This window comes from Pleuronectes platessa, chromosome 18 (genome assembly GCF_947347685.1).
Source record: "Pleuronectes platessa chromosome 18, fPlePla1.1, whole genome shotgun sequence".
NCBI lineage: Eukaryota > Metazoa > Chordata > Actinopteri > Pleuronectiformes > Pleuronectidae > Pleuronectes > Pleuronectes platessa.
The window spans coordinates 19,822,710-19,846,043 of NC_070643.1; the positions used below are offsets into that span (position 1 = coordinate 19,822,710).

General features: G+C 44.8%; 5 protein-coding genes across 8 annotated transcripts; 1 reads left to right on the forward strand and 4 right to left on the reverse strand.

Moving 5' to 3' along the window:
• Positions 1-1,393: 1,393 nt before the first annotated feature.
• LOC128461743 (XK-related protein 8) lies at positions 1,394-4,358 on the reverse strand. Its single transcript, XM_053446828.1, has 3 exons — positions 3,856-4,358; positions 2,660-2,850; positions 1,394-2,484 (listed from the first exon to the last, which is right to left on the reverse strand). The coding sequence occupies exons 1-3, from the start codon at positions 4,185-4,187 to the stop codon at positions 1,661-1,663; spliced, it is 1,347 nt and encodes a 448-aa protein (XP_053302803.1). The 5' UTR covers positions 4,188-4,358; the 3' UTR covers positions 1,394-1,660.
• Positions 4,359-4,399: 41 nt separating this feature from the next.
• Positions 4,400-9,017, reverse strand: xkr8.3 (XK related 8, tandem duplicate 3). The gene is made up of 3 exons (XM_053446835.1): positions 7,578-9,017; positions 6,393-6,580; positions 4,400-6,252 (listed from the first exon to the last, which is right to left on the reverse strand). The coding sequence occupies exons 1-3, from the start codon at positions 7,901-7,903 to the stop codon at positions 5,501-5,503; spliced, it is 1,266 nt and encodes a 421-aa protein (XP_053302810.1). The 5' UTR covers positions 7,904-9,017; the 3' UTR covers positions 4,400-5,500.
• Positions 9,001-13,821, forward strand: srsf4 (serine and arginine rich splicing factor 4). 3 transcript variants are annotated; one of them, XM_053446829.1, is made up of 7 exons: positions 9,001-9,185; positions 10,213-10,391; positions 10,744-10,809; positions 11,913-12,019; positions 12,117-12,331; positions 12,492-12,569; positions 12,843-13,821. In XM_053446829.1, the coding sequence occupies exons 1-7, from the start codon at positions 9,079-9,081 to the stop codon at positions 13,378-13,380; spliced, it is 1,290 nt and encodes a 429-aa protein (XP_053302804.1). In that variant the 5' UTR covers positions 9,001-9,078; the 3' UTR covers positions 13,381-13,821. The 3 variants fall into 3 exon arrangements, with proteins under 3 accessions (XP_053302804.1, XP_053302805.1, XP_053302806.1); XM_053446831.1 differs by having other exon boundaries at positions 9,043-9,185; positions 10,744-10,813; XM_053446830.1 differs by lacking the exon at positions 10,744-10,809.
• Positions 13,822-14,246: 425 nt separating this feature from the next.
• On the reverse strand, positions 14,247-19,721 carry msto1 (misato mitochondrial distribution and morphology regulator 1). Of its 2 annotated transcripts, none has more exons than XM_053446823.1 (14): positions 19,535-19,721; positions 18,570-18,699; positions 18,330-18,399; positions 18,071-18,146; positions 17,856-17,883; positions 17,613-17,766; positions 16,914-17,028; positions 16,659-16,793; positions 16,419-16,571; positions 15,994-16,125; positions 15,668-15,852; positions 15,327-15,431; positions 15,124-15,236; positions 14,247-15,038 (listed from the first exon to the last, which is right to left on the reverse strand). In XM_053446823.1, the coding sequence occupies exons 1-14, from the start codon at positions 19,616-19,618 to the stop codon at positions 14,785-14,787; spliced, it is 1,734 nt and encodes a 577-aa protein (XP_053302798.1). In that variant the 5' UTR covers positions 19,619-19,721; the 3' UTR covers positions 14,247-14,784. The 2 variants fall into 2 exon arrangements, with proteins under 2 accessions (XP_053302798.1, XP_053302797.1); XM_053446822.1 differs by having other exon boundaries at positions 17,613-17,769.
• A 672-nt stretch (positions 19,722-20,393) lies between these two features.
• On the reverse strand, positions 20,394-22,464 carry apoea (apolipoprotein Ea). Its single transcript, XM_053446852.1, has 5 exons — positions 22,179-22,464; positions 21,907-21,970; positions 21,486-21,633; positions 20,929-21,216; positions 20,394-20,824 (listed from the first exon to the last, which is right to left on the reverse strand). Exons 2-5 carry the CDS (start codon positions 21,947-21,949, stop codon positions 20,524-20,526), a joined length of 780 nt encoding a protein of 259 aa, XP_053302827.1. The 5' UTR covers positions 21,950-21,970; positions 22,179-22,464; the 3' UTR covers positions 20,394-20,523.
• Between the last annotated feature and the right edge of the window lie 870 nt (positions 22,465-23,334).

The following is a 23,334-nucleotide window of genomic DNA, read 5'->3' on the forward strand; positions in this document are numbered from 1 at the left end:
TTGAGTATTTCGACCATTTTACTGGTGAAAATCTCATTTCCCAACATCAGCTTTTATGGCTCCTTTTGAAAAGGAGGTTTTATTTTTGCTGCTGTGAAAACCTTTGCGTGGCTCAGACAATCACAACCTGTTAGACACGCTGTTTCCTTTTTTTTTAACGCAGGTCAGATGACGAAAGAGAGAGAGGCACGTTTTGAAGAGGCCGAGCTTTTGTACGATCGCTCGGTGTCGTAAGGAGAAATGGGATCATTAGCGCCTGACACACATCTGAGAAAAACATGAGACCATATGCAATCTCTGCGTTTTCTCTTTCTTTACTTTATCTGCATGGCCTTCAAAAAAAAAAAACACACGACCATGCAACATTTAAAGGTCTGTATTCTTAAACGTGTCCTTTTTTCTTTTTAATGCCAAATACTGTTGTTGATTTTTAAAATGCTGTCTTGTTTATTTTTCTATACTTTTTTTTTAAAAAGTATTTCATCTCATTTTCACGGACCTGTGAGGCTGCGGGTACAGAGCCTGAATATGATCCTGTAAACTGAACCCTGTCATTATTATTCATGCTAATTTAATTACAGTAATCACTATCTCCCCTCAGTTCCTCGACTCGGTCCTGTAAGGTTTTGTCTGAACCTGAGAATCTCAAGACGATGTAAATAAATTTTAAAGTTTCAGACTCAAGTTTGTCTTTATTATTCCTTCTAGTATAAAAGAGAGTTTTTGACGTAGTTCCAGTAAAATCAAGAACTTTCTAATAGAAGAACCATGAGAGCAGCAGACAAGTTTCTCTCTGTGATATAATATTTAGTCACTTGAAAGAAATGCTGCCTTTGTTCTTTCTGTCCGAACAGATCAGAATCCGTCCCGGCGCTTTTGAAACTTCCGCATGCAAAAAATGTTTTACCTCGAGCAATGTGGTTTAGATCTCACGCGTCCACATTTTTGTTTGTCAGCTGAGTTATGCAAAATACATGTGAACAGATTGAAGGGAAACTTGAGGCGAGATGAAACATTTAGAGATATTATCTGGAGTATTTAGTGAGATTTCCTGGGAAATAAATCCCGGATCTTGATCGGAAAAAAAGCAGACGTGTGAAATTTGATTCAGATTCAAATAAAAATCTGGATCAAGCTGAATTTAATTTACCAGAAGGAGTCTGTTGGTCCTCTACTAACGGACCTTCTATTATCTTATACTTTATTTTTCGCAAAGTGAAACTAAGGGTCTAACGAAACAGTGATTAAACCCGGGGAGGACTTTGCTTCTCTAAAAAGTGACAGATTAATTTTCTTCCAGTCCCTTAAAATGAATCATTTAGAATAAGATCTGTTCAAATCCAGAGCAGATGAGCAGGAGGAATAAATACAGCAGCCAATAACTGTTCCCACGTAATGTGAACAACTATTGTTTTATTAATAATAATAATAATAATAATAATATTGATAATGATAGACGGTCAACACAAAGGAACACCACAAAGTGCCTGTGAGGTAGAAGCCGTCTCCACCTGGAACCCCAGTAGCGCCTCATGAGTTTGAATGTGTGGTTACTGATCAGGTCAAAGTCCCGTGAACTCAGTGGCGTGATGACAGACGCCTGCATGACTCACGTCTCTTTCCAACCTCACTCCCTGTGTGGATGTCAAGTGACGGCTGGTCAGCAGTAGAAGTTATCGGCCATCTTCCTCATTCTGTTATTGCAGCGGCCAACGCTGGCCGGCGGTGGTGGTGAGCTGGGCCCGCAGCGAAATGCAACGTCTGTATCTGATGACTCATTAGAATAACTAACTAAGCGGCGGGTCTGAGCACCTGAGCCCATCAGCGTTAAGTCCACCTCGTCACCAGAAAGTGATTTACCTACAGGGGCCTCATCTCCATTTTGGGTCATCCCAACAGAGACACCTGTCATCTGCTCTCTGTCCAGGTTTGGGTGGTAGAGCTTGTAATATATTATTTTAAATAAGAGGCCAAGGAGGTAAACAGACACGACACTGACAGCAGTGATTAGAGCATAAAAGGGAGTTATTCCACTGTGAGATGGTTCTGTGGTTATCTTCCAGCACCACAGGCCACAGAGCAGGGAAATATCCACCAGTTTGTACCCGTGGTAGAACAGCTGCCTGGTCCTGGTGCTCCCCTCCGCCACATTAAACCAGTTGAAATACCAAATGAGGCCCACAGTGGCTCGGTAAAGCCACTCGGCACCGGGGCTATCCATGAAGCTGGTCTTGGATCTCCAGGCGAAGAAGAACAAAACCAGCCAGGAGCAAACGAAGTGGCTGAAGATGAAGCAGGGCAGCACGGAGGCGAAGAGGGCGAGGGCGACGACTCGAGACGCGATGAAGAGCAGGTTCCAGAGGAAGTAGACCACCGAGGAGACCAGCCCCTGGTCCATCTTGTCGGGCAGGAAGGAGCGCAGGGAGCGGTGGTACATGGTCACACTGATGGCGATGGCTGCGGCCGAGCAGAGGGCCTTCAGCACTGAGGAGGTCAGAGGTCAAGAGGCAGAATGTCAGAGAGGAGGAAGCACCGAGGTCCAACACGTGTATTAAATCTATGTTTTCACTTCAGTGGGTTTACGAGTTGAACTCCTCCGGTTCTGGAGCTCTAAGGAAGGCAGACACACTTCAGTACTGGAATTAAGTAAGAACATCACCTGTCACAGGGTCCAGCTGACCCCGCTGCAGGATGATGGTGAGCATGAGCACGAGCTGAGGGCTGCTCTCCGAAAAGGTCTCAAACAGCCGCAGCATGCTGAGGTCATGGGTCAGGTACACGGCCACATCCTCGGGCCGGCGGGACTTTGTGAGGAAGCTGTGGACTGAAGCCTCCACGACGCCGGCATGCCTGAGAAGAGAGAGAACCAGTTAATCCCATAATAAATGATATTACTAAGCAATAAGGCTGATTGTGTTAACTGTAGATCAAAGGGCCCCAAAGGTCCCATCAATGATTTCATTCCAAAATGTCCATCCTCTTTTGTGTAGTCGGGACATTTTGTGGGTCCTTTACATATTTTTGTATTAAAGTTTGGTCGCATGTAGCTCTAATTTTATAGAATAAATAGTTCAGAGTAAAATTACTTAGTGCAGGTTACATTACATTTAGCTGTCGCTTTTATCTAAAGCTACTTACAATAAGTTCATTGAACCATGAGACCAGCAAGAATCAAGTAATTACAGTTTGCTTCCAGCTGGGAGAGCATTTCCCTGGAAGGAAAACCAGTTCAGTCTTGTGAGGGTTCAGTTTCAGGTTCAAGTTCTATTTATGTTTCATTTTCATTAATAGTTATTCGTTATAGAGTTAAGGGTTGGTTAATGACATCTTAGTAATTAATGACAAAAATATAATGGCAAATATATCTGTATTAGATACTTTTACTCCCTAATATCAGTATCGACCCTAAAAACACATCAGTCAAGCTGTAAGAAAACATATCAAATATATATTGAGTTTCATTGAAAACTGGGGAAACTGGGAAATCTATGTAAGAGAAGCTGGTACCAGTGTATATTTGGCATCCTTGGTGTCACTAGGGAGTCATTTTCAGTTCTTCATGAAAGTTTCATCTGGGAATGAAAAGCCGTGAATTCTGGCTTCTACAAAAGCCAGTTTTCATAATAGGAATATTCAAAGAAACAAAGTGTTTTAAAATGTGATCAAATCAAGTACAGAGATGCCTCGATGAACTTCATTATATTCCTCGAGGGACAGTTCAGGGTGGAGTACACAGATGAATATCTAAAAACGAAACTGCCTGGTATTATGCGAAGTGATGCAATGTCAAACTGCTTCATTTACAGCTCTAAATACTATACAACATACAGGAGATGGGATTATAAGGCCACCTACCTGAAGTAGATTCCCAGCTGGAGCACATGAAGAAGGTGGAGCTGCCACAGTCTCAGGCATCTCTCCACCTTGGTGTCCCTGCGAAAGTCCTCGTAGCTGTACCACAGCCAGCTGTAGAGCTGCCCCAGCACCGAGGAGCCGAGCAGGAACAGCAGCAGGACGCCGAGGCTCACGTACTCCCCTTCCTGGCAAAAACTCACCGCTGCAAGGAAATCCAGGACAATGTCGAGCACCAGGAACACCAGACCCAGGAGAGTGAAGAGGAAGTCCACAGTATGATACTTAAACACAGCCTGGGAGTCGTTTACCGGCTGATCTGAGGGCTGCTCCATGCCGGAGCACTGTTGACACTTGTTGGAGAGAAAGACAACTGAAAGTATGAAAGGAGCAAAGGTTCAGTGTTGAACCTACAAAGTGTGACCACTCCCATGGGACAACCCTCTTGAGCGCACAGCACAACTTAAAGACAAACTGTAGAGCAGCCGTTTCCTACTCATGTTGTGTCACCTCTGGGAAACAGAACAAGTGCAAACACACAAATTGAAACTGTTCATACAGGTGTTTGTTTTTAATAATTGCACTTGGCAAATGAGAAAAAACATCCACTCAGCAGAGGCCGGAGCACAAATCTTGTCTTTGAACATTGCTTAGGAACATTTTTGTGAAATGAATCAACTATAACAGGTTTGACATGTAAAAATAACACAAACCGATAACGACAACTTGAACAGACTTTTAAAGAGATTTAAAGTGAACATGCTTCACCTACAATAACTGTTTAGCACCGTATAACTCATAAACTGAGGGAAAAGTTTGTTTTGATGAGTTTGAATTGAAGTTATAGGGAAATGATGTGACAATTAAACAAGAGAATGACTCATAAGTAGAGCTTATGAGTCGGATCTACATTCAAGGTCCTTCAGACAGGTTGTATCGGTAGCAGCTGTGACACAACCCAACAGTACAACACACACACATTTACAATGCACATCAGTTGTAAATGTGAAACCCCTGAATAGTATAAACTTTTAAAGTTTTAAAGCAAATTCCAAAAGTAACAGGGATCAGATGTTGGTAACAGGTTGAGAAATTAGAACGTTTGCATTGTGGAAAAACAAGGTGTTGACGCAACCACAACAAACCTTTGGCAAGAGGTGAAACAACTTCCACATGTACAAGTTGACTTCCTGTATCAAGACATTCAAATACATTCACTTGTAAAAAAACTTTACGAGCATTTTTCCAAAACCTAGCTTATCATATTACAGCAGCTTCAAGTAGAGTTGAGATGTATTGCCGTGTATTCTGTGTGATGACATTAATTCAAAACAGGATTTTGTTTTATCTTATTCCTTTAATATTTCTTCTTGTATTAAGTCGTTGTAATACTAGATTTTTGTACAAAGTACCTGAACATATACCGTGAATAGGATTTTGTTTCAAGTATTGTTTCTGAGCTTGTATGTTGGTTGAAATCCGGTCAGATACGAAGATGACTTTCATTTCTTTCCTTCTTCATGATATAAACAGTCTGTGGTTAACACTGAGCACAGGAAACAGTCGATGGAGACGGACAACACTCCATCACTTCCACACAAGGTTTACGTTTATCGGCTGAATACTATTGGCTGAGACATCACAGATATCATAGACATGGGGATTCTGCTTTACTGGTTTTGTCCGTCTGTCCAGCGTCTTCCTCCTCTGAGTAAAAATTAGAAGCGTGGCATGCCATGCGTTTGTTGAGCAGCTCGGAGGACAGCGTGACGTCCTGGATGGAAATGTCTCTGAAGGACACTTCAGCATCAGGCAGATCAGCGGGCAGCCCGGGGTCCCTCATCGGGGGCCTCCACAGCTTGGGGTGGAAGCAGCAGTAGTAGAGGGTTTTGAAGAGCAGTCCCAGGAGGTAGATGAAAGGTAGAGTGATGATCAGAGGCAGGGCGTAGGACTCGGTCTGGACCGGGTCTCTGTAGCACCACCAGGTCACCAGCAGGATTCCTGCGTCCGTGGTGATGAAGGAATGGTAGACGAGGCTCCGGCCCCGGGTCCGACCGTCGGCCACATTGAACCAGCTGAAGTACCAGATGAGTCCCACGGTGGCCCGGTAGAGCCACTCGCCAGCCACACTGTCCATGAAGTAGGTCCTCTGCCGCCACACCCACAACACAAAGACAAGCCACAGGATGAGGAAGTGGACGCCGATGTACCCGGGCAGCACCGAGGCGAACAGAGCGAGCGCCGCCACACGGGGGGCGATGAGCAGCAGGTTCCACAGGAAGTAGATGAGGGAGGAACCCCAGCCCTGCTTGGCTTTGTCCGGGAGGAAGGAGCGCAGGGAGCGGTGGTAGTCCACCACCATCCAGGCGATGGAGGTGGTGGATGCAGCAATGCTCACAACTGCAAAAACAGAAGTTAAACTATCAGTATCCTGACTTACCAGGACCCGGCTGGAAGAAACCTCAACCCTGCAGCTATATTTGATTAAACCACAAAACATGTACTTGCTTGTAGGTAAATCTTAGTAAAGAGGAACTCACACTGGACCGTCCTGGCCTTGTTGGTGCTCAGCATGACGTAGATCATGAGGGTGAGCTGCGGCGCGCTCTCACAGAACGTCTCGATGAGGCGCAGCATGCTGAGGTCATGTGTCAGGTACACGGCGTACTCGGACCCTTCCTCCTTCCGCCACCAGACCCTGAAGCCCTGACGTATGGCGGAGATGTGCCTGCAGGGAGGAGCGTGTCAGAGAGGAGCATGAAACACACACAAACTGTGAGAACGTGTCACAAACCAAACACACAAAGCTTTTAAAAAGAAAAGAAGCAATGAGGCGCGATGCATTGAGCGTCTTGTGAAGCTGAGAATCACGCCCTTCATACTCAACGCTTTTCAAACCCTATTGACTCACTGTCTGTTGTGTATTTTAAAAATCCAGTTCTCTTCTGGCTCATTAGATTTATTTGTTTCCAAACCGGATTTACAGTCAGAACCTGACAAATGTCATTACTAGTTTGCCTGGTTGAGTTTCTCTACGGGAGAAATGAGGTGTGATAATAGTGAAGACAAATAATCACTTAGGAAAAGTTTTAAGTAAAAAAGTCTAAACTATTTACATCATCAAACATTAACATAAAACAAATGTTATCACATACCTAATTTGGGAATGGTTAAGCAAACTTTAAAGTGAACTTGCAAAACTTTATTTCATGCAAAACTATCGATGAAACTCTACACATGTTGGGAAATCACTATAAATAACACAAGGCAAGCTATTCTTCAGCATTGATACAGTCAAATAGCTACTGGTGCTGTAAATCATAGTCAAACTGGGAGTGATTTCTCCACAGGTGTAAATTTTCATTAAACGTCTGCATGAAATAAAGTGATGCAAGTGACTTTACCCTCGACAAGACTGAGATAAAGTTCTCTAAACAAATCTCCAAGGAAGCAACCAACGATTTAATTATCATTGATTAATCAGCTGATTATTTGCATTAAGTCCATATTAATAAATAGAGAATAATGCCCATGGTAATAAGACTGATGTCATAAAATGTTATTTTCAATCAGCAGAGTTAGCAGAGGTCCTTTTCTCATTATAATGACCAACATGACTCTTTTAACAATGCTATTACATTATTAATATTAATATTCAGTCCAGTTTGAAGGTTTTAAACTCTAACATCTGAGCTGAACTCCTGGAGCCAGAGACCGGGACTCACCTGCAGAGGAAGCCGAGCTGCAGCACATGTAGCAGGCAGCAGAGCTTCACCCGGTCCACGAACATCACCGTCCCCGCTCCGGGCCGCCCGCTGAACCCGGGCAGCTCCCGGTCGTACTTGAACCAGAACCAGCTGAACATCTGGACCACGACCGAGGACAGGACCATGAGGCCGATCAGCACCGAGAACCACAGCAGGTCCCCGCGGCAGTAAAACTCGGTGGCCACCCACACGTCCGATGCCCAGTCCACCAGGAAGGTGCACACTCCGATCACCGAGAACACGAAGTCGATCCAGGAGTATTTCGAGAAAGCGGAGCGCTCCATGTCCGAGCCCCGGGGGAGGGGGGGGGGGGGACTAGCCGACCTGTTGCTGCGAAGCTAACATGGAGCTAACGCCGAGTACCGTTACTTCCCTCCCGCTCCAAACTCGCTCCTCAACCCATTGAAGGAGCGAGTTGTCGGGACTCTACCGGCTGAGCGAACCCGCGTCGACCTGCTCCACCGGAGCCACATCAACCCGCGGCGGACATTGTGTGAAGGAAAGCGGCAGAAGAAGAGTTTAGAGGACCGGTAACAGGACAGGGACGCTCGGTGTGTGTGTGAGGCTCTTAACCCCGCCCCCCCGCGGATTACACAGGTCACCACAGGTCGAGCCGTCAGGGAGGGAAAGGTGGACTAATTAAAGACCCCCAACATGTTCGATAGTAACGGGTTAGTCGATTAGTCGAATCTACAGGTCGGTAGAAATACACTTATATTGTATTGTATTGTATTATATTAATAGACCGGTATTAGGCCAAGTCCCATTACACCTCAGAGCTTGGCCCTAGTAACGTAACACTTTTTATTATACCATTACTTTACATTACATTACATTACATGACATTACTTTACATAACCATGGCTTGGTTTAATTTCCTAGTTCTTTAAAACTGGAAGAACTCTCAGCCCTAAGTCCACTGTGTGAAAAGGTGCCCCCCCAATCTGAGCAGTCTAGATCCGGGCCTGATTCCATCATTGATTGTATTGTACACATATTACTGTCCAATTAATGTATGTGTACGTTTTATTACGATGTTAGTTTGCGTGAAATGCAGCGTTACGCCTTATTATGAACTATTATTTGGTAACAATGGCCTCATGTCTAAAGTACACACTGTCTCTTTGCACCTGGGACGTTATCAGGTCAGGTTTATTCTGTTGGGACATCTAAATAATAACGGTTTATGTTATGAACTGTTATATGCTAACAATGGCTAGCTGACCAATGTAAACATTGTTGTAACTTTTGCCCCTGTCTATATTTTTGCCCTAGGTCTTGCCTGCGAGTCAAGACGCCCCCTGACAGTCTCAACTCGGGTCCCAACAAACCCCCCCTCCCCACTACTGAAGCCACGCCTCCCGCCGCCGCGACCTATTGTGTGAGAGGAGCGCGTGCATGTTTCTCCGCCGCCTCGCGCTTGCCCGCTTCACGCCGCGCTAGCACACGAGCTAACAAGATGTCCAGGGTGTACATCGGCCGACTGAGCTACCGCGCCCGGGAGAAGGACGTGGAGCGGTTCTTCAAGGGCTACGGGAAGATCCTGGAGGTGGACCTGAAGAACGGGTAACGACTCCCTCCCTCCGGATTCGGTCTTTATTCGGTTTCCCCCGTGGAGCCACCGCGCTGCAGGCCGCGGACCCGACGCGCTGACCGGGCCTATCTGACGGGCCTAGCATGCTAATGCTACACCCGCCGCCGTGTATCCTGTGATTTAATCCCCACGGATGTGCTAGCTCTGCTTCAACCCGCGTTTCTCGGTGTTTTATGCGTGTTTACCCGGCCGTGCGTGGCCCCGTGGTGGGATTTGTTCGATCTCCTCCGCACAGCCGCGGGTAGCTAACCGTAGCTAGCCGTTGGACGTGGCAATGTCACGGGCGATTGTTTGTGTTTGGTGCACAACCCGCACGTGTAAACCCCGAGGATCAGAGACACTTTGTTCGAATATCGTGCGCGTGTTGTTAAACGTGCTCGAACGTGTTCGCAGCTGCACGCGCCGACTTCCTCTTTTAGCTCATACATTCGTACAGAGAGCGCTGCGGTGATTGGTTGAGTGGAACCTTCACACGTTCGAGACCGGATTAAAAAGTAGTTCGAGGCGCGGTGCCCTTTGATGTGTTAAGTAAATAAATAGGCCAATTGAACGATCGTGCTTTTATTGTGTAGTAGAACTATGATCCCATTGTTATGGATAATAATTGACTAAGGAAATAATACATTCATAGAGTTTGATTGTTAGTTGAAGGCTTAACAATGCTGGAGATGTTGTTTTAACTAATCAACATGTTTCAACACAACAATCACTTTCTATTAGATCTATAGAATGGGCAGTGGGTGTTTGTGTACATTCATGATTAGAATTATGTTTATATATATTTTGTAGTTGTTTATAGTAAAGTTTATGCTTAAACTGTCAAATGTCAAACCTCAATTTCATTACTCCCTGTTCTCTGATAACACAATCTTAGGAAAACTCAGAAATTATGCACTCCCTATTATTGTAGTACATGTGTGGGCTTGAGTCTAAACACCTGACCTGTGTTGTTGTTGTGTGCATCCTTTGTTGTAACCCAGTGTCTTCTTCCCTCTGCAGCTATGGGTTTGTTGAATTCGATGACCCCCGCGACGCAGACGATGCCGTGTACGACCTGAACGGCAAAGAGCTGTGTGGAGAGCGGGTCATCGTGGAGCACACCAAGGGGCCCCGGCGTGATGGAGGCTACGGTGGTGGTGGTGGAGGAGGAGGAGGTGGAGGAGGAGGCGGCGGAAGGAGTAAGTGTCCAGAAGAGTATTTCTGTCATTTCACATGAATGATGTCATTTGGTGAGAGATTTCATTCATTTAAGGGAATCTTTGATCTAAATTTACGAAGGGGGAAAAAATGTTTTAAATCTCGTCCTTGGTGGCTGCTGTGCATTCAACTCACATCCAAGTTTTCGTAAAAATTTGGGGTTGTGTGTTTGTGATACTTTCCATTCAAGACATTTAGCTTAATGAATGTTTTGATACAGGCCTAGATGGTAATATTTCGAAAATCTGCGATTATATATAACAAAACGTATTTTCCCAACCATAAAAGATGCACAGATAATAATACCAGGGACTTCTTTTTCTTGGACCACAGACCACGACAAACCGTTACAATCCCCCTCACAGTCTTCAGGGCATCCCAGAGGTCATCAAACTACAAGTGGGTCAGCAGCATTTCCAAATTTTCTTTTACGTTTTTTGAAAGCTAGTAGTGTGAACGTTTGGGGCCTAACCCTGGTGTCAGTGGGTCCTCCTGGTTTTCTGATTAGCTTGTTTAGGTGTGTCTTAGTGTCGCTCATTCCAAAGTCTCTGTTTTTATTTTTGTGTTGCACGTAGACGAGTTAGACGGCGCTCGAGCAGAACTCACTGCGGCGCCTAGCGGCTCTGTCGTCTAAAAGAATAGTGGAGCTGGGTGGAGGTTTCCTTGTCAGTGTGCACCAGAGCCACCAATGACTTGACAAATCTTGGGTTTCCATGTGTTGTGAATATGTGATGGGGCTTAATGATAGAAAAGGAATATAACTGTCTTGATTTAAAATATTGTAAAATAACCGTACTGATTGTTAAATTGTTATCTATTGATGTCTTATTCCATTTTTTTTTATTTATTTAAAATGACTGTCAATTTAAAGGTAAAGATTTAACAAAGAACCTCAATGTTTTAATTGAAAGAGTCCTTTGCTGACTGCCTGCCCCTATTGCTGGCCATGGTGTCCCCCCTTTCCAAGAGTGTGGTTTGACCATTCTGGGCCCCTGGGCAGACCAAAAAAGGGAGCCATTGTGAATGAAGACCGCTTTTCCCATTAGGCCAAGGCCGGGTGGTGAGGATGCCATGGGGTTAGGAACAGATGTGGGTTCAGCTCTTATAGGTGCCTGAAAAAAAAACAGAACATGTTTTGTAACAGTGAAATGTTTTAGATAGGCTAGCTTAGAAACTTGATGTAGTTCACCGTAAGTACTTCCTGGATCAGTTATGCTCTTGAATTTGATTTCTTAAGATAACAGGCTTAGTGAGCGTTTCTAAAAAAAAAAAAAAAAGTTTTATCTGCTAAAGTTCTCATATAGGTGTAGGCTTTTGAATAAATTCATAGGAATATACTTTTTTTTTCTGGATTTAAATGATTTTTTTTGTAATGTTTTTTTTTTTCTTTTCCCAAGAGAATATTGAAATGTTTATTAGGGTGTAGCTCTGAGTGTAGTGTAACTGCATCACAGCTGTTTGTGTCTGGTCCTCATTTCCCTGTTTCCCTGTTGCCTTGAAAGGTGGCTATGGACGCTTTGGAAGAGACAGATATGGTCCGCCTATAAGGACAGACTATCGGCTCATTGTTGAGAATCTCTCCAGCCGCTGCAGCTGGCAGGATTTAAAGGTAAGACATTCTCACACAGATGATTCAAACTGAAAAACACAGAATTAGATTGTGACAACGAGCATCAGTGGCTGACTTTGTCTCCTCGTCTCTGAAGGACTACATGAGGCAGGCAGGGGAGGTGACTTACGCCGACACCCACAAGGGCCGTAAAAACGAAGGGGTGATAGAGTTCAGGCTCTACTCTGACATGAAGAGGGCCCTGGAGAAGCTGGACGGCACCGAGGTGAACGGCAGAAAGATCCGGCTCATTGAGGACCGACCCGGAGCCCGGCGCCGCCGCTCTTACTCCCGCAGCCGCAGCCACTCCAGGTTAGAGACACATCACTGCATTGATTCCTATCTTTATATTCGTCTGCTTCCAAACAGCAATACAGCCTGTGAGAGAAGCATACAACTGTTGAGAGAAGGGAAGAGAAAGATGGCGACTTGACAGATTGTTGCTGACATTCTTTTTATTTCTCCGACTCAGGTCTCGCTCCAGGAGCCGCAGGTCTCGCAAGAGCCGCAGCCGCAGTGAGAGCAGCAGCCGCAGCCGCTCTCGCTCCAGGTGAGAAATCTAAGCTTCCCCAGAGGAGAATGTGATCGGGGTGGCTGTGGTTTTACTAGATATGCACCAGTCTGACTCTTACTGGTAACTCTTTGGCCGTGGCACTGAAATATGAGTCGCCGGTCTGTAGTGGCATTGATTAATAACCTATATCACATTGGTACTGACAGGTTCTTAAGTTCTGGTTTTCTTATGTGGATGTTTTTATTAAATGAGAAAGCTGAGCAGACCAAAGAATGAAATATAACATGTAGTTCTGTTTCTGGTCCACAGGGCGGCGTCCCAGTCCCGCAGCCGATCTCGTAGCAAGAAGAATAAGACTAAGGTGAAGAAGGAGGAAGAGGAGCGCAGCAACGGCGCTCAGAAGAACAAGGACCGCAGCAGGAGCCGCTCCCCCAGGAGCCGCTCCCCCAAGAGCCCTAAGAGCCGCTCGCCCAAGAGCCGCAGCCCCAAGAGCAAAAAGGCCAAGAAGGAAGGGAAGAAGATAAAGAAGGAGGATTCCCGGTCCAGGTCCCGCTCTCGCTCCAGGTCTCGTTCTCGATCAGGAATCAAAGATCGCTCCAGGAAGTCGGGCTCAAAGGGCCGCGAGCCGCCCAAGAGTGACGACGAGGGAGGCGAGCCCGAGAGGGGCTCTCGCTCCCGCTCCCGCAGCCCGGTCGACCTCAAATCCAGAGCCAGGTCCAAATCCCGGTCTAAATCCAAGTCCCGCTCCCCCCCACCTGCCAAAGCCCGCACGCACTCCCGCTCCGCCTCACGATCAGAGTCCCGCTCCAAATCCCGCTCCCCGTCTCGTTCCCGTTCCCGCTCCTAGTTTCAGGTCGTGGACTGTTTGTCATGAGCCCTCATCCCAGTGTCTCCCCCCCACCACCCCACACCCCCGTCCCTCATCTACGTCCCCCAGACGCTGCCCCTGCCTCCTGTTTTTTGATAAATAGCTGTAGGAAACCAGGCACTCCCGCTTGATGTCTTTTATGCTACTCCATTTCATTTGACCTTTAGGCAGCATATGTTTTCATTAGACGTCTCGTGTGGAGGTGTTTGTAAAATAACAGGGTGCAATCTCAGTTTTATAAGTTTAAATGATGATATGGTGTGTGTGCGTGCGTCTTTAGCCTTTTTTTTTAATCACATGTAGGAGCATACCGTTTTTTTGTCAATATGCCTGGTGGGATCGTGTTGTGGCATCTCCTCACCTTTTGTGAAACCCTTGTATCATTTTATTTCAGATTAAAAAAAAAATACCAGCTCTGGATTTGGTTTTGTATCTGTGGTTCTTTTGTTCTACTGCAACCGATTCTTTTCTTTTGTACATCGTTATAACCGCAAAAACACGTGAGGGAATTTTCTTAAATTTGGCCAAAATGTAAATTTACCCTCAGATTAACCGACTACATTTGGGCGGTCACACTCACAAAACATTTCTTCACAGCTTTAACCAGATGTCACTTTGACTCAGATTAGATTTCAGTGGCCAAAGGTTTCTATTACGTCACAAGTCTCAAAGAACAAAATGTACGGACACTGTAACTCTACTGGTTGGAGCCATAAAATTAATTATTGGTTGATTAAATCAAAATGCTGTGGTTCTACAGTCAACAGGCTGTTGCCCTCATTCTTTGTGACCATCAGCCTTATCTGCTGATTTATTAACTGTATATTTATGATTTCAACAATATGTAGTCATAAGACAGGAACAGTTTATTTCCCTCCAGTCCATAAACACCCTCCTGCTGCCATTGTTCTTTTTAATGGGATTTGTGATGTTATCTTTACTAAATCAAACCATTTCTAAACTGAAGTGTGAAATGGTAAATCAGATGAGACTAAGTGTCAGTTAATCATTAACTAAACCAACTACATGAATTCACATTCAATACTTTGTGTGTTGTAGCTCCAGGTCACTCTGGACTGTGCGGTGAGAGGTTCATGTTTATACAGTATGTTGTACATTTAGTAAAAAATGCATTTAATTACACAGGCATTGAAGTAAGAGCAGTGCTAACACTCATGATGCTACATCCATTGACCTCCTGATCAATCCTACACATGTACCTTTTTTTTGGAAGTCAAACTCTGTAATTTAAGCTGCAGTTAAATCTGAACTATTCAAACGTTCATGTCTTTTAGTGACCATGTGATTCAGTCCTGGTCCTTTAACCAGCAAAGCTCCTCATGTCTGAGGGAGAACATGCAGGCTGTAAACATCTGTTCCACATCAGTCGTCATCAGAGGAAGACGAGCGATTCGTCCCGCCGCTGCTGTCTCTGTAACATCGGGCCATCAGACCCAGCTGCTCCATGGCCTCCTCGTAATCGGCCATCTCGGGGCCCTGGGAGAGGAAGCTGGGGGCCACGCGGCGGATGTCGAAAGCACCGGCAGCCCGATGCAGCTCCGACAGCCAAGTGCCGAGTGCAGGCCCGGACTGAAGGGACGTCATGACCGGGACGGACTTCACCAACGGGGCTGGCGCTGCAGAGAGGAGCGTGAAACGATACAGGTAAATGACAGAAAGGCACAGAAGCAAATAAAAGGTTGAAAATATAAAAGTACTCACAGCCGGAGGGGGGGGCCTGGCTCTGCAGGAAGCCTTGAGGATTCAGGGACTGGCCGAAAATCTGAGGGAACGGTGGCGTCAACTTACTGGGAGTCGACACCAGTTGCAGAGCGCTGGGAGAGGGCGGAGAGAGCGGCGGTTACAATACAGTGTCTCCTGTTGGGGTTAAACAGTTTAAATAACGAGTCTGTGTTGGGACTCACAGAGAAGCTGAAGGATAGAACGATCCGATGTAAGACGACAGGACGTCTTCTCCGCTGTGGAGGCTGTGGAGGGGTGAGGCAGGTTCTGTCCCTGGAGCCAGAGAGCTGTAAGAAGATCAGTAGTTCAGCAACACATTGAAAACAGATTTAATTTCTAATGTGGTGATGACAGCCTGTATCCTTTATACAAGACTCTCTCATACTTAAATCCAGATAAAGCTGAAGCTTGAGGTCATTGTTAGCCACCTCTGGACTCGATGTGGTTTTAGCACTTATACGTAGATGAAGCTGCTACCAATCTAAAATATAATGAAAAACAACAAACAACATAAAACTCCCACCTGATCAGTCTCTGGTCCTCAAAGCCTCTGAGCGTCGCCCACTGGCTGTAGCACTGACTGTCGCCTGGTTCCGGACACGATGACAGAGGCTTCCAGGGCAGAGCGTCCGAACAGGCGCTCAGGGCGTCAGGCAGAGAGCTGCCGTGCATCATGGGAAAGGGGACGGCGCCGTAAGCAGCCACCACCTACAATTCAAAGGATCCGATCACAATGAGAGAGAAAGGAAAAGGGGGAAATTACTTATTGATTTAGGTATCAGAGAAATTAACACATCCAGCTTCATGTGCAGTCTTTGTGTAATTATTTTGGATTAAAGTAAAATTCACCTTTCTCCCCGATACGGCTAGCGAGTCTGCCATCTGCCACATGGGGACGCTGTTGTTCCTCAGCCTGTAAGGGACAGTGAGGGCGTCCAGGGCCAGAGCCAAGACGGCGCTGGAGTGGAACCACAGTGACGGCTGGACGGAGGGACAACAGGGACAGAGAGAAATCAGAGAGAGACTATCAATCTTAAAATGTCCGTAAATCACATTTCAACTCAAAAACAAGTGGAGTATTGAAGATTTATTATATTCAAAGTCAATTTCTTTAAATTGTATCTGTAGGTTTACTTTAAATCAATTAAAATGTGGAAATGAAGCAGAGAAATGTCTTAAATCAGCAAAGACACATACAAAATATTCCACACATATCATTCATCACTTAAAACATGAATAATAGTTACGATAAAACCAGAAAGAAAAAGCCTCACATCGAAGTTGAGGTGAGGGAAGTTTGGGGGAGAGGAGGGGCGTCGGCCCAATCCACCACGGAGAGTCAACGGGCAGAAGAAAGAGCTGTGATTGGCCAGTTCAGCCGTCGCTAACGTGCAGTTCAACATGTGGTAGAGGTTCTTCACTGGACTCTGGTGACAGAGAAACACAAGGTGTGAGAAGCCTGTTGACAAAACATCTGACTCTTATACAGACTCGTAGACACAGAGACCACTCACTGAGTCCCGGTGACTGACGGGTGCTAGGCCCCAGGTCAGGATGCCTTTCCCGCTGTAAGAGTCCTGCAGCATCTCTGTGACCTTTGACCCCAGCCCTGCAAACCCATCAGCAATGTCACAAAACACCTGGAAACCCTGAGAAAAAAAAAAAACAGGAAGCAGAGGGAGGAGGAGAGATAGAAGATAAGGTTTCTGAGAAGCAGACGGTGAAAACATTAAAACATTGAATGATAAGAGTGGAAACACCACAGTTACCTGGAGGTAATTACACTCTTCTGTAAAGAAGTGCAGTTTGTCCTCCAGCTCCTCGAGCACCGGCCCCTGCAGGAGAGCTTCTCCCTGACCGAAGGCCTCCAGCCGATGGGCCTCGCTGCAAACACACATGATTCTGTGTTAGAGACTCGAACCAACCACCACAAATCTGCATGTGATCGATATTAACAATGCAAACTGATGGCAGAGTAGGTTTACACATATTTCTGTACTTTGAATACGTTACAAAGAAAATCAATTGATCATTAAACCCAGTGTGTAATTCAGTGTTAAGTACAATTGTGCGTAAAGCCTGACATCTGCTGGAGAAAAGCCGATACTGAAGCTTCAGTCTGCTCTGGGCTGGTTTTTGGTGCAACTTGATTTTATCCATTTCTGTGCTTTGATTGTGATTCTTCATCCTTAATAGAAAAAGTTTTTATATCATGTCGACAAACGATCTGATAACTATGACTTTAATTTTAAAATGTCACTGGTGATAATAGGCTTCCATATGTTTGTTTGCTTTTGAACCCAAAAAGCCATCAAGTTTTTCAGCCTCTGATTTCACCAGTAGATCAAATTCACATTCAACACAACTTTATTCTTCTCCCGAGGACAATTCCCACTTGATGTCAGGCTTCAACTGGATGTAGATTTGAATTTCAAACACGCTAGGGAAGGTCAGACTCTGCACTTTACCCGTCGTGGTTGTACTGATGGATGACTGAGATGCTTTGAGGGTGCAGGTGGATCCGGAGGAAGTCGGACCACACCTTCACGTTGCCCTCCAGCCTGTAGGCCTTTTGGACTTGGGCCAGTCGACTGTTCACCGTGTCCACTCTCAGGGAACCAGCTGCTGGGAGATTGGTCAGACTGGTCACTGCAGTGCGACAGAACATCTTGTAATTGAGGTGAAATCGGGCTGGTTGAGGATTTGCTTACCTGGGAAACCCTTGGCGAGTATCTCTCCCTTATGGAAACAAAGCGCACGGTTACTTAATTATATGAAGATGTTTATATATTAAGTAGTAATATTTTGCTTCCACCAGTAAAAACCTGTCCTCACGTGTCTCCTTACTTTTCTCTGAATATCTCCTAGGCTGATAAAAAGCAAATGTTGCTGGAGGTCAGTTTCATTTCTATCTTAAATTACTCACATCGAATTTATCCAGATCTTCAAGAAAAGGGTTCTTTGATGGGGGACTTTCTTTATGCATCAGGACACTTCCATCCCTGAAAGACAAAGCACATTCTAATATTGTCATCTTCTAATAATAGGGCAAGAATTGTTCATACAAACATGTGAAATGCATCATTCATGGGAATGTGCTGTTTCAAAGAAAATGAAACAGCATCTCCCCTTGCTTATTTATATCGTTTATGAAATGCAGATCAATAATGAACCCACTCATTTACCATGTGACAGAGGTCGGGTCTTTTCCTGCATCGTACAGATTTCCCTCCTGCCGCAGCGTCCGGAGACTTCCTGAAACAGAAGAGGAGGAGACGTAGTTTTCAGAATAAATGTTTGTTTTACCAGCAGCATGAATTATAATGTGGTTTTCAGAGTCGGTCTAATCTTACGGGGACAAAAGTCCCATGAGAGCAGAGGATGTTTCCAGCGTCAGTGAAAAGCACGAGAGAGGATGAAAGTACCTTTGAGGTCCATGGCGATGAGGCGAGGAGTGTAGGTGACGTGTCCCCCCCGGGTCTGTCCTTCACGAAACACCACATCGCTCTGGATCTCTCCCAGCTGCTCCTCCGGGTCGTACGATAAAGAGGCATCCTGCGAACCAAGAGTAGATTAACTCCATTTAACGGAACGGAAAATGTTCAACTTGAAACACTTTCCCCCTCTGTGGGCAGATTTGAGGTTAAATTGCAGATCAACACATTTCCTCTTATCAATTTTATCCTTGTGCATTTTATTGTTGAGTTTTTTGTTGAGCACTTTGGTTCTGATGGTGTTTTAAATGTGCTTTATTATTAAAACAACCTGAGTTATCCATCAGGGAGGCATCTGATCACTCCCATGATTCATTGCAGCATGACAAAAGGCCAAAACACACAACAACAAACACACAACAACCAGTCTGATACCTAGAAGTTAGATTTGTATCTGTTTGCAGCTCCTTGATAAACAAAATATTGTGAAGCACAGCACCAGTTATTATTATACATATTGAATTGTGATGCATTGATTTGTGCGTCACATTAATGTCGCCCCCTCTTAAGGTGGAACTCGTCTCACTGTCTTCTTACTGGACAACTTTATTAATGTCTCCAGCTTGGAAAAAGTAAAGTCTTAAGCACTATTTTAATTTGTGCTTTTTTTAAAAGTTATTACTCTGCTGGAGAATCTCACTCATTTCCTGCTGCGCGGACACTTCATCATTAGCATCGTTAGCATCGTTAGCATCACACAAACTGGCTGCTGTAACTTTATTTCACGCTCGAACCTCGAATCCATCTCATCGCCTGTTCTGACTTATTATAATTAAATATAACAACGTGCACATTTCAGCTGTTCTATCAACGTCAGGCACGTGAGAGTATTGTCAACTCACGCGATGCTAGCTAGCTAACTTCGCTTTAGCTTAGCGCTAGCCGCTTCCCCTCACCTGTAAATTCCACCAGTGGGTCCCCACGAAGTTAGAATAGTGTCCGAGCTGAAGAGTGACGACCTCCCGGCAGGGGCCGCTCATCGTGAGGCTGCTCAACAACACGGGTCCGAGTGAGAAGCGGCTTCTTCGGACATGTTGGGAGGAAACTCCAGTGACAAGCTAACGCAACGCTTCCGCCTCCCCCGATGACGCATGGATTCTATTGGCCGACGGGAGGGTGAGGCGAGCTGTGATTGGATGAGACGGTGACGTCCGCAGGGATAGTTTGGCTTCATCGCGCCGTGGATTCACACGTGGTGTAAACATTCGGGTTTCAGGATCAGAACCAGGATCATAATTAGGATCAGAATCAGGATCACGGTTAAGATCAGAACCAGAACCAGGGTCAGGATCAGAATTAGAACCAGGATCAGGGTTTATGACCAAGTATATTTTCACACACTAGGAATTAGCTGTGGTGTGTTTGTTCAAGTATAAATATACAAATATAAAAAAGACATTTCCAGGAAAAAGATTAGTCACAACGAAGCTTTTAAACTATTACTATGACTATTATGATTATTGTTATTATTATTATTAAATACCAGTTTTATTTGCTGACAAACAAACCAATGAATCTTAACCCACATTGGAACACGTTGAGTTGAGTGAGTTTTATTAATATTAAATTACCTTTTAGATTATTCTGATGGTTTAATTTGCATTTAATTTGAATTAAACATGTTTCAGTGTCTGTGTTGCTTTGAAATGTAAATGTGATGATTTCCTTCTCTCAGATTTATAAAAGAAGACTTTGATAAGATGGTGTAACAGATGTAAACAGTTTAATCTCATTATTGATGACCAGTGATCGTACTCATGTCTTAAGACGCTGGTTTTTATTGGACGACACATCAGTCACTTCTCTTTTCATAGTTTATCAACTTCAGTTATTAATCCCTCTTTACACGTGCATCAACAGTCAGTCCGGACCCTCTGATGACAGGTTATCCTGTGATCATGGAGACATAGGGCTGGAACCAGGAGCGCACCTCCTCCATCTTCTCCTCCAGGGTGCTCTTCATGTCTTCAGCTGTGTCCTCCAAGCGGTCCTTGATGTCCTCGGCCGCGGCTTGAATCTTGATCGACATTTTGTCTACCTGTGACATCAGCATGTCATTCAGGGTCGTGACCTTTGCGTGGGTGTTGTCTCGCACGTTAGCCAAGTAGGGCTCGAACCGGGTCTGCATCTGCCCCACGTTGTCTGAGGTACGGGTCTGGAGCTCCTCGAAGTATTCAGCGACTTGACTGAGGGGAGGAAAGAGTTTTATTTGTACCTTTAAAGATCACAAAACTCAAAATCAAAGATCCTCAGGTTTGGTTAGTAAATATATCAGTGTCCCCTCCCTCACCTCTTGATCTCCTGTGCGTCCTTGTTGAGGCGTTTCTTCATCTTGCGGGTGTAGGCGGAGACCCTGACCCGGACGTCCTCGGCGTTCTGCTCCATCATGGTCTGCAGCTCCACGCCGTACTTCTCCATCTGCTCCCGGCCCTCGTGCATGTGGACACTGAGTTTTTTGGACAGCCAGTCCAGGTCATCGCCCATGCGCTGTGCGGCCTCCTGGGTGTACGGAGCCAGTTTGGTCTGCATGTCCTGTCTGTACACGGCCAGCTCCGACATGCTGTCCTGGATCAGGGTGCTGAGAGAGAGAGGGGGGGGGGGGACACAGGGCGGTCGGTTAGGTATCATCATGAAGAAGTGAGGGGTCAAGACTGAGAATAACCTCATATCAGGTACAGAACAGAAAAATATCTGTTTATTAGTGTTTGAATAGGTGAAATAATAAATATTGACTCTGTTAGTGCTGAAAACAGTGCACGTCAGGGCAGAGGTCAGAGGTCGCAGTCAGGTGATAACAGCTCGGTAACTTCTCCTGATAACCTCATAGGTAATGTGGTTTAAACTCACTCGAGCTCTCTGGTGATCTCGTGGCTCTTGATTTCCTTCAGCATGGCGTCGGACTTGGAGGTCAGGTCGGTGAAATAATCCTTGAACTTCTCCAGCGCGTCCTCCCAGGGGTCGCTCCTGGCCTCGGGCATACTCCTGGCATGGCAGCCTGGTGAGGGAGGAAAATTAAACGACTCAACAATCAACTTCAGGTGGATTGGATCAGAGCTGAGTAGATATATTTGTATTATTATCATAACAGTCGGGTCCTGGCATATTCTGTATTTTCAACATTAAAGCCCCAGGAGCTTAAACTTCTTTATTCACACATCTACTTCACAAATTACATCGTCCTTGATCGTAAAAGTTCATTGAAAAATAAAAATAAAAATAAAACATCAGTTATCTAAAAAGTCATTCATGAGTGGAACTTTGAACTCACCAGACAGAGCTGCCAGAACAAAGATCACTGCAAAGACCTTCATGATGACCAGAAAAGCAGACACCTGAAAAAACAATCACATTTAACAAATCAGTTCCATCAAACACTTTATAAAAACATATTTAAGTTGAAAAAATCTGACAATTTCACCGATGAAGATGGGTTTTTAAAAAGAGAAAAGAAAAGAAATCACTCTACATAGTGTTAAAAGAAACCTCTCTTAGGAACGACGCAGCAGTTAATTAAATAAAAAGGTTGAATGTGTGTCTCACCTCAGGAATCCTGATCTGTGACGTCTGCGTCTCGCTCCTCTGTCTTTATACGCTCAGGTATCGTTGATCTGATCCAATAAATGCGTCCGAAGTTCCCAGCGTGAACTGTGCTGTTGTCATCTTTTATTGCTGTGGGTGCTATTTTGTCTCCACGTCTCACCGAGGGTACACGAGGACACACGAGGACACACCAGGACACACCAGGACACACGGGTCGGTCCAATTAGGAGCACGCACCACAACATCTGATCTCTCAGCCTGCGATGGGTTAAATCCTCTGAATTACAAAGTGGAGTAGTTGGATTAACTGATAGGTAAATAAAAACTGTGACATCAGCAGGAGATACTGAGAGAAGACAGTGTCCCTGTGGGTCACATGCTGCTGATAGGGCAGCAGGGAAAAGGCCAATTCTCTGTGCTCATCTGGTCCAGAGTCTGCTTTAATAACCGCTGGGACAAGATGGGAAATCGTCCAAAGAATAACTGCACCTTCAAGTAATGAATAACTTTATTGTCTGTGAAGATTGAAATCTACTTTTCATTTGACTGTTGACTCCACGGAGGCCCATGAGTCCCCTGGAACTCAGCTTCCACTAAACAGGGTCCAGTCATCTGAGCCAGATCCTCAGGTCTCGTCCCTCCGAGTCCAATGTCAATATGTTGTGTAGTTTTTGCGTCATCCTGTTGACGAACAAACCAACAACCATTATGGATTCTGGGGATATTTGTGAGTAAAGAAGAAACATCGACCGGAAACTATACAATGTGGAAACACACTTTTATTAGAAAGACTTTCCGGATTTGACCAGAACTTGAATTCTGTTTTATTGTATACTTTTCCTCAAAATTAATTTAAAAGAATTACAGTTCTTTTTAAGGAATGCTGTCTTTTAATATGTGTGATTCCCTTTGCTGCCTTTATAACACACTTTGTAACTATAAAGGAAGTTGTTAAATTATTATTACAAATAAAAATAAAACACATTTATAACCAAATATATAGAGCTTCAGATAAGAAAATAAAAACTAATTGAAATAAACATAAAGGTGGTTCCTGCATTTCTTATACTGTAAAATAAAAGTTTTTATCTACACATAAACACAGATAATGATTTGTCATTTGCTACCATAATTATCAATGAAGTATTTTTATTGA

Coding starts and splice junctions, on each gene's coding strand:
- LOC128461743 (XM_053446828.1), bottom strand. CDS start 4,187: ATGGAGCAGCCCTCAGATCAGCCGGTAAACGACTCCCAGGCTGTGTTT. Junction 2,851..3,855: donor CAGCTGGGAATCTACTTCAG/GTAGGTGGCCTT, acceptor CTCTCTTCTCAG/GCATGCCGGCGTCGTGGAGG. Junction 2,485..2,659: donor TCAGCTGGACCCTGTGACAG/GTGATGTTCTTA, acceptor TGACCTCCTCAG/TGCTGAAGGCCCTCTGCTCG.
- xkr8.3 (XM_053446835.1), bottom strand. CDS start 7,903: ATGGAGCGCTCCGCTTTCTCGAAATACTCCTGGATCGACTTCGTGTTC. Junction 6,581..7,577: donor CAGCTCGGCTTCCTCTGCAG/GTGAGTCCCGGT, acceptor TCCTCCCTGCAG/GCACATCTCCGCCATACGTC. Junction 6,253..6,392: donor CAAGGCCAGGACGGTCCAGT/GTGAGTTCCTCT, acceptor CTGTTTTTGCAG/TTGTGAGCATTGCTGCATCC.
- srsf4 (XM_053446829.1), top strand. CDS start 9,079: ATGTCCAGGGTGTACATCGGCCGACTGAGCTACCGCGCCCGGGAGAAG. Junction 10,392..10,743: donor AGGAGGAGGCGGCGGAAGGA/GTAAGTGTCCAG, acceptor CTTGGACCACAG/ACCACGACAAACCGTTACAA. Junction 12,020..12,116: donor GCAGCTGGCAGGATTTAAAG/GTAAGACATTCT, acceptor TCGTCTCTGAAG/GACTACATGAGGCAGGCAGG.
- msto1 (XM_053446822.1), bottom strand. CDS start 19,618: ATGAGCGGCCCCTGCCGGGAGGTCGTCACTCTTCAGCTCGGACACTAT. Junction 18,400..18,569: donor CATCGCCATGGACCTCAAAG/GTACTTTCATCC, acceptor CTTCTGTTTCAG/GAAGTCTCCGGACGCTGCGG. Junction 18,147..18,329: donor GACCCGACCTCTGTCACATG/GTAAATGAGTGG, acceptor TTTGTCTTTCAG/GGATGGAAGTGTCCTGATGC.
- apoea (XM_053446852.1), bottom strand. CDS start 21,949: ATGAAGGTCTTTGCAGTGATCTTTGTTCTGGCAGCTCTGTCTG. Junction 21,634..21,906: donor TGTTCTGGCAGCTCTGTCTG/GTGAGTTCAAAG, acceptor CTCCCTCACCAG/GCTGCCATGCCAGGAGTATG. Junction 21,217..21,485: donor GAGATCACCAGAGAGCTCGA/GTGAGTTTAAAC, acceptor TCTCTCTCTCAG/CACCCTGATCCAGGACAGCA.